The 13095-nt window shown below is 36.7% G+C and overlaps 1 protein-coding gene across 4 annotated transcripts in view; it reads left to right on the top strand.

The window, feature by feature from the left end:
* RYR2 (ryanodine receptor 2) overlaps positions 1–13095 on the top strand; it is an 828134-nt gene that overhangs the window by 197147 nt on the left and 617892 nt on the right. For all 4 annotated transcript variants that reach the window (XM_036753924.1, XM_036753927.1, XM_036753925.1 and 1 more), the window contains exon 2: positions 7511–7630. In XM_036753924.1, the coding sequence (XP_036609819.1) occupies positions 7511–7630 (120 nt within the window). The remainder of the gene's footprint in view (positions 1–7510; positions 7631–13095) is intronic.

Genomic DNA, 13095 nt, shown 5'->3' with positions numbered 1-13095 from the left:
AAATTACCAAGAGTTTCTGGGGATAATTTCCCAAAGACCGAAACTGGGGAGAGGTAGGAGTTAGCCTTTGGCAATGTGATCAACTATGTTATGTTGAGCCTCAAAATGGACAAAGTGGTCTTCACAGTTGAGTGCTTGAGTGGCCCTGTATTAAGGAAGGAAGGAAACAAGCATTTATTAAGTGCCTACCAAGTAAGCACTTTACAAATATTACTTCATTCGAGGCTCACAACAACCTTGGAAATAGGTGCTATTATTATCCCCAGTTTTTCGTTGAGGGCAGACTTCCCCAAGGTCATATAGCTAGTAAGTATCTGAGGTTGGATTTGATTTCAGTTCTTTCTGACTCCAGGCTCAATGTTCTACCACTGTGTCATCTAGCTGCCTTCTAGGACTATGTCTCTACTTTATTATTATTACTAGCTGTGTGAGCTTAAACAAGTCACTTTGCCTTGGTGGATGGGCCTCTGTGTTCATATATTGATTAAGGGAGTTGAACTCAGTGATCTCTACTGTTCCTTCCAGCTCTGACATTCACTAACTCTGTGATGATCTGTTAATAATAATGATGATAATAATACCTAGCATTTATATAGTGCCTACTATATACCAGGCTCTATTTTAAGCACTTTTACAAATATTATCTCATTTTATCCTGTTATTATTAGCCTCATTTTACAGTTATAAAACCAGACAGATAGAGGTTAAGTAACTTGTCCGAGGTAAGTATCAGCTGTGCCCAGCTAGTAAGTATCTGAGGTGGGATTTGAATTAAGGTCTTCCTGACTCCAGGCTCAGTGCTCTATTTCCGGTACCACTTAGCTTCTTCTTTCAGCTGTTAGGTATCTTTATCTCTATTCGTAGTTTGGCAAACCTGCTTAGAGCTAGTAAATGAAATTCTTCCTTTAACATCGTCAAAAATGGAATGGATAAGAGTTCTAATAGACATTTATTCATGTTAAGCTAGAAGGAGAGAAACACTGATCATATGTAATATATACAGATTGAATATTCTGCCTGCTGCATTGTAGTTGGATAATTGTTACATGAAACAGACATCTAAATTGCATTAGAAATTGGAAGACTAAACTTCAAATCCTCATGTAAAAAAAATCCAACAATTAGAGTTATTTAAACAACTATCTAAGTACCTACTGTTTCCAAAACCTCCATACTAGATACCAAGGGAAAATACACATGTAGATAAAACATGGTCATTGCTCCAAAGAAAGGGTCGTTAAACTTTTGTCATGGGCCTCTTTGATTGTCAGGTTAAGCCTATGAATCTCTTCTCAGAATACTTCTTAAATTCATAAAATACATAGGATTACAAAGGAAATCAATTACATTGAAATAGTGATTATAAAAAAATTTTAAAGTTCACAGATCCATTTAAAATCTCTTGCTCTAAACTGCAGTGAAAAGAACACTTACAAAAGCTAATATAAAACAGAATTTGATAGGGCACAAAGGATGAACAAAAGAAGTACTATATGAGTTATATAATGGGAATAGAATATAATAAGCACCTTGAAGGCAAGGATTATCTTGCTCTTCTATTTGTACCCCCGGTGCTAAAACATTCCCTGGAACACAGTACGTGTTTCATAAATCAATAATAATTTCCAAGAAGACAGAAGACTTCATGGAAGTGTTAGCATTTGACCTAGTTCTCAAAAAATATTATTATTTTAACATGAGAATATAGGACTTGCTATAAAAGTAGGAGGACAATCTAGGTATAGGAAAAAGTATGAGAAAAGGCATGGATTTGGGAAAGTACATATTTGGAGGACAGTAAGTATTTTAAATTGGTTGGAAGATGGAGATAGTTATATTTAGTAATTTTGAGAGTTAATGTTCTTTGGGCTTTTTGTCAACCCAATGCTGATTAAAAATGGTCCATGGACTCTAATCCATCATCATCTATGCTCTTTCATAGGACAACATTTATTTCATAAGAAAAATATATTATGCACACAGAGAATTATCTGCAGGACTTCCACATCAATAGAGAATCTCTTTTCCATCTGGCCCCAGCATTAGACATCCTCCATGATACGGGTGGACACCTTGGCTTTGCTTTGACAATTGTTTAACAGTTATCTGCAGGTGGACCAATGGTGCAACTTATTTATTGCTAGGACTACAGAAGTCATCTAGTTCAACTTCCTCATTTGATGGATGAGGAAATTAATATTCAGAGAGGCAAAATGTCTCAACTAAATCCACGCAGGTTGTAACAGACTAAAGATTCCAACCCAAATCCTCTGCCTCCTTCCCTAACTTTCTTTTCACTGGATCTCTGAGATCACTTCCAGCCCTGCTATTTTATGTCTATATTTCATACAAATAAGGATTCTATTCTTTTTGTGTCAACACATTTATTGAATCCTTGTAGAATATGATGTAAGCTTCTTGCAGGTGGGGGCTATCTCACTTCCATATTTATGTCCCTAGTATATAAATATATACCTGCTAGAAAGTGGGTACTTAATACATGTCTGTAGGTAGATTCATTATGGTTCCCTATATATTGGACACAAGAAATCACAAAATACCTGTGTAATAGAATCCTGCTTTGATAAGATTTCTCTAAGGTGCTTTCTAGTCCTACAAATCTATAATTTTGTTTCTTCCAAATAGGGACACCAAATTATAAAAACATATTTTTGAGTGCATGTACCTTAGGGAAAGGAACAGTCTCTTTTTTTTTTTGTTTCTCTAGCACAATGCCTTGGGATACAAGTCACTTAAAATCTGTGTACCTCAAGCAACTGCCTTGGACTTATCTATTAAGTAAAAAGCAGGCTGGGGGATGTGCTTGTGTAGGAAGTTTCTATATGGGTACTGCCTGCTAACTAAATCACATATCCTTTAAGTATTTATTATGAGGTACCTGTTAACTTAGGTGCTGTTTCAATTTAATTTTTGAAGTATTTGCTAACCATTTTTTATACTTTTTGAACCAAGAAATTGTAGAAAGTTCATTAATTTTAATGTCTGTTGTACATATCTTTTTTTAAAATCTCAGTTCCTTGTATTTTGTAAAAATCTCTGTTTAGTTTAACAAGTCAGGAGTAGGAATGTGCTCAAGTATTTCAAGGAAAATAAGCACATCAATATTGAAGTAGAACTACATTAGCTATTCATTGTCACATAATTAAAAATTTAGCCACTGAAATTAGACTTTGAAAATGAAAGTTTATTTTCAGACCAAGAAGTCTGTTAAATTTCTTTATAGTTTTGGCTTAGTTCTATAGTTTCTGATTGATAAACCATAGTGCCCTTTGCAATAATGACTTGAATCAAAATATCGTTTCTTAAGAAAAGAGAAACATGGGATCAAAAATCAAGAAACCAGGAGCTGAATTTTATAGTGATTTTATTTTTTAATGTGTCAAGACAGAAAAAGATGATGCCTGTCCTTCCAGACATATCATATTACCATTCCTTATGTACTTTATTTCTAGTCAAATTGACCTGATGTTTTCCCCTGTATGTGTAATGTCTTCTCTTTCCTTTTATACTCTATTCCCCATTCTTGTAATGTTCTTCTTTCTAATTTCTTCTTCTTAGAATCTATATATTCCTAAAAAGTCTCAATTCAGCTGTCAACCCCTATTCAAGGCATTTCCTCATTCCTGCCTCTGCTCTTGGTTGTTACCCTCCAAATTACCTTTAATTTATTTGGTATCTTTGTACATTTTTTACCATATGCTCTCCAGTAGAATATGAACTCCTTGAAGGCAACAGGACTGGCATATGTGTGTCTGCCTGTGTGCATATGTGTGTGTGTATGTGTGTGTGTGTGTGTATGCGTGTTTGCTTTTTGTATCTCCAGGTCCTATTGAAATGCCTTGAACACAGTATTGTTAAATTGAACACAGCTTGTTAAATTGAATGGAATATACCTTCAGGCATTCAAGGTCACAGAAACATGGACAGTAGAAGAATCCCAGAAAATGTCAACAATTAGGCAACCAAAGGGGAAAAAAATTAAAGCAATGTAGAATTGATTTATATGTACACTAGAAACTGGAACCCAGAACTTAGGTAAGAAAGATAATTCAGAAGAAACCATAAGACATGGAAATCCAAGAACGGCAGCTATTGTTAACAGCATTTTTGTAACTATAGCTGATCTTCTGTTAGGTATTGATTTTAATTGGACTCCTCTGGGTCACAGTTCTGTTAACCTGTTATTTCTTTAGCTGAAAGTTGAAAACTATCTTTAGTTTTGGAGTAGAAATAGACTTTAGGAAGTCTGTTGACATACATGTCTATTTTAAAAAGTACAGATATTTTATTTGTAGGAACCACAAAAAGTGAGGATATTTAACAAAAATCTCTGTCACCAAGGCAGACATCTTCTCAAATCATGGAGGCCTAGAAATTGTATGTGTTGATATTAATTACTGCATAATTACAACCATAGGTGGTAATTTGTGGTCAGATTTTAGTTTTTCTTTTGGTCACTGGAGATCTAGATATGTTTGACTTTTTGGGGAATCCCAATAGACTATATAGATTTCATATTCAAAAAAGACACCTTGAAATGAAAAATAAAGTACCCTGGTTCATTAACTGAAGCACATTGATTTTGTCACAATAAGTTACATTATTAAAATTTATAGTTGTATCTTCGTTCACCCTTCACTTGTTGTAGCAGAGTCCTACTCTGAACCCGATCAAGAAATATAATGAATTTCTTTGATTCTTCCTTTTCCTTCTTTCTTCTCTGTTCTCCTTTTCTTTTTTTCTCTTTTATTCATGCATTCAATTTTTTTCCACTCAGCATATTTTTATTGAAAATATTACCCCTAAATTTAACAAAGGTCCAACAAATTACATAAATTTCAAAATTATTGCATTGTTTTATTTTGACCATTCTGATAATGTATTTGTATACCTATATACTCATTAAATGAAAATAAATTATTACAGACATAACAACTATAATCAGTACTACCATGAGGGTAGGTGAATCTATGTTCTCCTTTCTTCTCCCTACCAGAAGGGGCATAATCATAACATCTAGTGGACCAGCTCAGAGGTAGGACTGTTTCCTCTAGAGCCTCCTGCTACATCCTTCCCTTTAAAAAAAGGGGGTAAAATTTAGCTATGACTTAATAGGTGTAGAGAAGTCTTTTCACCTCTCATGCCAGAACTTTGGGGTCTTAGTGTAGATAGCCTATGAAATACAAAACTACTCATGCACATTTCTGCCCTCCCCCATCTGCACTCTGATCTCAAATAATGGCATAACTGCTGACAAGGAAAAATGAATTTATAAAAAGAAAATTGGTTTTACAAACTACCATAGGTAATGCGGGATAGCAAAATAGGAAATGGTGCTTTTTTCACCTCCACCCAGACTGATGGATGGTGGAGAGAAAAAGGAAAAAAGAGATTTTCCTAACTTTGTGAGAGAGCGCAGCCAAGGGAGAGAGAGTTCACTGCCACTTAAGCTGTTCTTCCAATTGATTTGCTGTGGTCCCATCTATCTGCTTATGGATGATGACACTGGCCATCCCGGGGGAGGTGGCTTGCTTATCACTCTTTGATCAGCCATCTCATCTCAGTGACCAAGGTTCCTGTTTTTCTACTTGCCACATTGCCCTCCCAGACCTAGCTCCTCTTCCATTGGTTAATCAGTCAACATACCATGTATCAGGTACTATACTAAGTGTTGGGAATAAAAAGAAAGGCAAAAAAATGAGTAAGATTTCATCTCTAATTCCCAAATCCATGAGTGATGTTTCCTCCCTCTTCTTCAGGGCTAAATTGTGTGCATGTGTGCATGTGTGTATATGTGCATGGGTGCAGGTGTGTGTGTGTGTGTGTGTGTGTGTGTGTGTATGTGTGTGTGTATGCACGCATCTGTGTAAGGGGAGGGGGAAGACCATATTTCCTAAGATACCTGGCTGTCATAGTTCACAACACTTGGCCATTGAGATGTTCAGCAAGCTGTTACACAAGTTGACCATTTAAAAATAACAAGAACTGAAAATTTACTAGGAATTAATGCTGTCCTAAGGGCAGATATTAAAATGATTTGCAAGGAATTTGACTATGCCTGAGTCTGGAATTGTTGAATTCTTCTTTGATTGTTGCTGCTGCCTATATAATATAAAAACATATAAGTAGAGGTGTCATTGTTTTCATGCATAATATATTGATTCTTGCTAATAAACAAAGCTAATCATGTTCTTTAGGTTAACCAGCCAGCATTATACTTTTTAAGGCTAGTTACATCTTATCACTTCTAGTAGCCTGTGTTTGTTTTGCCCTTCTCAATTAAAGTCGTGATTAATAAAAAGTAGTGATGAATGTGACATCTTGTGTCATCTAACCCAACAGGTTTTTTTTGAACCCTCAAGGTGAAATGCCATAATCAAAACAGTTTATATTTCCTAAATTTTCACCATTGATGGCACTGAGTAACATAATTATGTCTGGGGAGTAGAAATTTGAAAACCTGAGATCTAGCCCCAAAACTACCACTTAATATCTGCATGTCCCCAAGGAAAGTCATTCGACCTCTTCATGTTTCAATTTCCTGTTTGGTAAAGTGGAAATAATATTATGGGCCTTGACTTCCTCATATAGTTATTGTAGGGTTGGGATAAGATAAATCACAAGTGCTTTGTAAAGTCCTATACATATGCAGGTGGTATTACCATGATTACTGATGGTGGTAACAAAAGGTTGTGCAATAGTTTTCCTCCACTACTTTTGTTGTTCATTCATTTTCAATTATGTCATGACCCCATTTGGAGTTTTCTTGGCAAAGATACTGGAGCAGTTTGGGATTTCCTTCTCCAGCTTATTTTACAGATGAGGAAGCTGAGGCATACAGGGTTAAGTGACTTTCCCAGGGCCACACAGCTAGTAAGTGTCTGAGGCCAGATCTGAACTCAGGAAGAGAAGTCTTCCTGATTCCAGGACCAGCACTATATCCACTCTACCATCCACCATGCTTAATTAATCTTTAGAGAATCCATTATCTTGTAATGGTATGGAATAGTTAAGTGATACATCCATTTAAATCTGCTAGGGAAGGTTACATACGTACTGAAGGCATTATCCTCTTGATCTGCTTTCTGAGATACTAGATTTACAATGATGCATCTGCCCACCCATAGAATCTATTCTATTGTGATATTTGCTGTTAAGAAGATACGTGACATAATTTCTTGGTAATGTTGTTGTTTTAATCATGTTTAAAAGGCCTTAGTTTGTGGTGTGATTTGCTCAGTTTTACCCGTGGGAAGAAGGGGGTATCATGTGGGAAAAAAATGAATGCTTTAGTATGGCAAATTCTACATTGAGCTGGCTTTCTTACAATGAATTAATAAAGCCCTGGGAATTGCTTGTGTTTTTGTTCTTGCTGTTGCCTTTAACTTCGATTTTTAAAATGCATCTAAGTTGTGTCCTTCCAGATCTGATCTAGAATGCACAATCATGTCCGACTTAACATTTGCCACTTATTTCTTCCTTTTGGCAGGATGACGAAGTGGTTTTGCAATGTACTGCGACCATCCACAAAGAACAGCAGAAACTATGTTTGGCAGCTGAAGGATTTGGCAACAGGCTCTGTTTCTTGGAGTCTACTTCCAATTCCAAGGTAGGCAGAATGAATTTAGCTTCATTTGAACAATGAAGTTTACTGACTCTGCTAATGTTTTCTGTCACTTACCAACTTTCTCCCCCTCAGACCTCACAAAACATTTATTTGGCAGCCCTCTCATAGGCTTATCATGTAACATCATGCATTAAGGTTATCTGTGTTAGTCTGTTTTTTCTCCTTTTAGACTTATTTAAGCTCCTTAACAGCAAAGAACAATGCCTTTCTTTGCGCATCAACTCAGAGTAATTCTGTGCAGTCAGTTACATTAAATTCTAGTGAATTAATTATCAAAACAATTCATTCCCTATAGAAATAGCAAATAGAATTGACCAAGAGAAAAAAAACCCATCAATTTCTCTAGGAGAATGGGTTAGGTGAAAAATAGTATGCAGTAATTTTAATAAAAATAAAAACATAGTTTTAGCATTCTAATACTTTGTTATTAAAATGTGTAACAAGGTGGGCAGAGCCAAGATGGTGGCAGGAAAGCAGGGACTTGCCTAAATACTCCCCCAAATCCCTCTAAACACCTGTAAAAAATGGCTCTGAACAAATTCTAGAGCTGTGGAACCCACGAAATACCACAGGGAAACAGGACTCCAGCCCAGGAGAGCCTGGATGGTTGCCGGGAAGGGTCTATCCACAGTGCTGAGAGGGGAGGGCAGGCCAGCCAGATCTTGAGTCAGCCAGCTAGAACAGGCCTTGGGGCCACGAAACAGTGAGCTATGGCGGTTACCAGACCTTTCAACCCACAAACACCAAAAAGCAGGTTGGGGGAAACTTCAGGATTGAGTTCAGAGCAGTCCAGCTGCCAGCTCTGGGGGTGGAGGAAGTGGTGCAGCGGTGCCCATAGTAGCAGCAGGAACCTCCTGAGGTTGCTCCCGGAGCTCCAGTGTCAGCTGCTTCCTGAGTCCCTGGCTTACATGGTGGGAGGAATCTAGCAGCGGATCAGAGTAGGAGTGCAAGGAGCACTTTGTGGGCACAAAGGCAGATTCTCTTGCTGTGCCCTGCTCAGATCCATATTGCGGTCCTGGCTAGAGGTATTTGGGGGAGGAGGAGCACTGTTGTGACAGAGCCTGGGGTGACAGTGGAGTAGAAGTCGCTCTGAAAACAGCAGTGCTTGGACCCTAAAGCTTGGGACAAAGTACTCTCTTCTCTACAAGCAGTCACATCCTGACAAAAAGCTCAAGGGCCAAGTAGTTGGCTGGGAACATGAACAGGCAGGAAAAACAAACTCAGACTCAAACTCAGACTCAAACTCAAGCTCTAGATTCCTTTTTTGGTGACAAAGAAGATCTAAACATACAGCCAGAAGAAGTCAACAAAGTCAAAGAGCCTACATTAAAAGCCTCCAAGAAAAATTTGAATTGGGCTCAGGCCATGGAAGAGCTCAAAAAGAATTTGGAAAAGCAAGTAAGAGAAGAAGAGAAAAAAACTGGGATGAGAAATGAGGGTGATGCAAGAAAACCATGAAAAAAACAAGTCAATGACTTGCTAAAGGAGACCAAAAAAATACTGAAGAAAATAACACCTTAAAAAATTGACTAACCCAAATGGCAAAAGAGCTCCAAAAAGCCAATGAGGAGAAGAATGCCTTGAAAGGTAGAATTAGCCAAATGGAAAAGGAGGTCCGAAAGACCACTGAAGAAAATACCACCTTAAAAATTAGATTTGAGCAAGTGGAAGCTAGTGATTTATGAGAAATCAAGATTTTATAAAACAGAACCAAAGGAGTAAAAAAATGGAAGACAATGTGAAATATCACATTGGAAAAACCACTGACCTAGAATATAGATCTGGGAGAGATAGTTTAAAAATTATTGGACTACCTGAAAGCCATGATCAAAAAAAGAGTCTAGACATCATCTTTCAAGAAATTATCAAAGAGAACTGCCCTGATATTCTAGAGCCAGAGGGTAAAATAGAAATTGAAAGAATCCATCCATCTTGAAAAAGTTCCCCAAAAGAAAACTCCTAGGAATATTGTTGCCAAATTCCAGAGTTCCCAGGTCAAGGAGAAAATATTGAAAGCAGCCAGAAAGAAACAATTTGAATATTGCGGAAACATAATCAGAATAATACAAGATCTAGCAGCTTCTACATTAAGGGATCTAAGGGCTTGGAATACGAAATTCCAGAGGTCAAACGAGCTAGGATTAAAACCAAGAATTACCTACCCAGCAAAACTGAGTATAATGCTCCAAGGCAAAATATGGATTTTCAATAAAATAGAGGACTTTCAAGCTTTCTCAATGAAAAGACCAGAGCTGAATAGAAAATTTGACTTTCAAATACAAGAATCAAGAGAAGCATGAAAATGTAAACAAGAAAGAGAATTCATAAGGGACTTACTAAAGTTGAACTGTTATGTTTACATTCCTACATGGAAAGATGATGTGTGTAATTCGTGAGACCTTTCTCAGTATTAGGGGAATTGAAGGGAATATAGACAGCGGGCACAGGATGAGTTGAATATAAAGGGATGATATCTAAAAAAATGAAATAAATTTAAAGGATGAGGGAGGAATTTATTAAGAGAGGAAGAAAGGGAGAGATGGAATGGGGTAAATTATCTCACATAAAAGTGGCAAGAAAAAGCAGTTCTGTTGGAAAGGAAGAGGGGGAAAATGAGGGGGAATGAATCTTACTCTCATTGGATTCAACTCGAGGAGGGAAACACACACACACTCAACTGGGTATCTTACTCCACAGGAAAGTAAGGGGAAAGGGATAAAAAGGGGGGATGATAGAAGGGAGGACAGATGGGGGAGGAGGTAATGAAAAGCAAACACCTTTGAAAAGGGACAGGGTCAAGGGAGAAAACTGAATAAAGGGGGACAGGATAGGATGGAAGGAAATATGGCTAGCCTTTCACAACATGAGCATTGTGGAAGTGTTTTGCATAATGATACATGTGTAATCTCTGTTGAATTGCTTGCGTTCTTAGGGAGGGTGGGTGGGAAGGGAAGAGGGGAGAGAATTTGGAACTCAAAGTTTTAAAAGCAGTTGCTTAAAAAAAAAGTTGGGTTTTTTTGCATGCAGCTGGGAGACAAGTTATATAGGGAATGGGGCATAGAAATCTATCCTGCCCTACAAGAAAGTAAGCGAAAAGGGGATGGGGGCGGGGAGTGGGGTGAAAGAGGGGAGGGCTGCCTGGGGAACAAGGCAATCAGAATATACGCCATCTTGGAATGGGGGGAGAGTAGAAATGTGGAGGAAATTTGTAACCCAAAATCTTGTGGAAATCAATGTTGAAAATGAAAATATTAAATAAAATAAAACCTTAACTACATATATATATTAAACAAGATTTAAGCATAGATAGTTATAAGAAGAATTATATTCTTCTCTGAACATGAAAATGTGGAGCTTTTTTGTAAATGCTCATAGGATCCTAGACCAATTGTCTGAAAGGACCTTAAAGGTTATCTACTTCATCTTCTCATTTTATAGATGAGGAAACTGAGACTTTGGGAGAGTAAGTAATTTTCCCAAGGTTACAGAGGTAGTATATATCCATAGTGGGATTTGAACTCAGGTCCTCTGATTTTAGAGCTAATGTCCTTTCCACTATACCAAGATGTCATTTTTCTTCTATTTTTCCCATTTTTAATTTCATAATTGTCAAGTATGGAGACATTTGGCCCTGTATATCACTCAGGAGGCAACATTTATTAATTTTCTGCTAGTTCTTTACCACCTGTTGTTTTTCAACATATGGTCATATGATAAAGGGGCTTTAGTTATTGTATAAAAATTCTAGGTAGCCTAGAGATCAGTTGTATAGATAAGTTGTCAGCAACCTAAACAATGAAGTAGGACTGGGTATCACATTTTAAATTGGCCAACTATGACTCATTCCTAGTCGCTAAGCCCACATTTCCAGTGGGTGATGATGCCCTAGTTACTGGCAATTTATAGCTCTATTTATGATTGGCTTGTCATCTTTCCTGCTAAAAAACTACATTTTGACAAAGCTTTGGACACCAATCATCAAAAATAGAATACAAAAGTAATTACAGTGCAACAGAACAGATCCAGCTTGTCTTGATTCCTTAGTCCCTTAATGATAAAAAAAATAACCCAGGAACCCATGAGTAAGTTATGAGAACAACCAAATAGCAGTTAGAGATAATGTGGTTACAGGAGATAGAGCACTGGCCTAGGAGTCAGGAGGTCTGGGTTCTGGTCCTGTTTCTGCCACTAAATAGGTTGGGTAAGATGGTTAACCATTCTAGGCCTAATTTCCTCATTTGCAAATTTGAGAGTTGGGATTAAATAATGTTTCCAAGGTCCCTTCAAGCTCCCATAAATAAAAATGTTCCATTATTCTTTGTTATTTGGCGATGGTAAAAAAAAGGAGGGGGGAGTGGAGTTTAGTTCAGTACAACATTAAAATGAAACAATGTCAAGGTGATGACTCATGGTTACAATATATAAACTTGAGTTCCAGTATTCTCTCACAGATACTTTGGCATTGGATTGCCCTTGGTAGAAAATTGAGTTACCTAATTTTTTTACTTGCCTCATCCTACATTTATTATATAGATAGGAATAGTAGAATGATTGTTGACAATAAATGCCCAGCTACTAAGTGCTATGAATATATACATACATACATACATACATATTTTTTTTTCTGGATATCATCCAAGAAACATTTTAAATTTCAGAATCTTTTAATCTAATGTGTGATTTGCTTTTCCAGTATAACCATGTTCCACGGCTTTAGGATATTTAATAGAACTGATCTAGACCTTCTGTCTGTGAGAGACTTGCTTACAATTTCTGCATAGAGTTGCCTGAAGAAAATGTATGCATTTCAGTGAAAATATATGTTGTCAGCCTGAAAATCCACAGATTTCTATTTAGTATGTATTCCATTTATTTCAGTTATGATAAGGAAACTGACCTTTTGGCTTTTAACAGAAGTGCTAAACTGAAAACTATTCCCTTTGAATCAAAATGCCCTCTTGTGGTGTTAAAAGTATCTTTTCCAAGAAAATCCTAAATGGGGTCATGAAGAGTTAGACGTGACTGAAATGACTGAACAACAAATAGTTATTAGGTATTTAGGTAGCCTGAAGCTCTTTTCTATAGTAAGTAGTTTTAAATGATGTTACTTCTGTTTTAGGCAATGAAAAATATTATCTCAATATATCTGTTTATCTGTTTACAAATTCTGATGAACTAAACTAGAAAGTGGAAGTTTTTTTGCCACCATTAATATTTTCATTCCTAAGGTGAATCAAGTAACAGTTTGTCCTGTTTGGTGTTTGCTTTTTCAAGTAAGATTTTTATTCTTGTAAAATTGGCTCCTAGTGGGCATAAATTGAAATAATATTTATAAAGCACTTTACAAATCATAGAGGTGAACAAAATAGTTAGTGGAAAACATTTCTTTATATTCATTAATCCCATTTCTTCGCCTGTTCTTATGCTGTTTTTAGAAGATCCATTCT

The sequence above is a fragment of the Trichosurus vulpecula genome, chromosome 4, assembly GCF_011100635.1.
Source record: "Trichosurus vulpecula isolate mTriVul1 chromosome 4, mTriVul1.pri, whole genome shotgun sequence".
NCBI lineage: Eukaryota > Metazoa > Chordata > Mammalia > Diprotodontia > Phalangeridae > Trichosurus > Trichosurus vulpecula.
The sequence above is the reverse complement of the archived record's forward strand: the minus strand, read 5'-3'. Positions and strand labels throughout refer to the sequence as shown.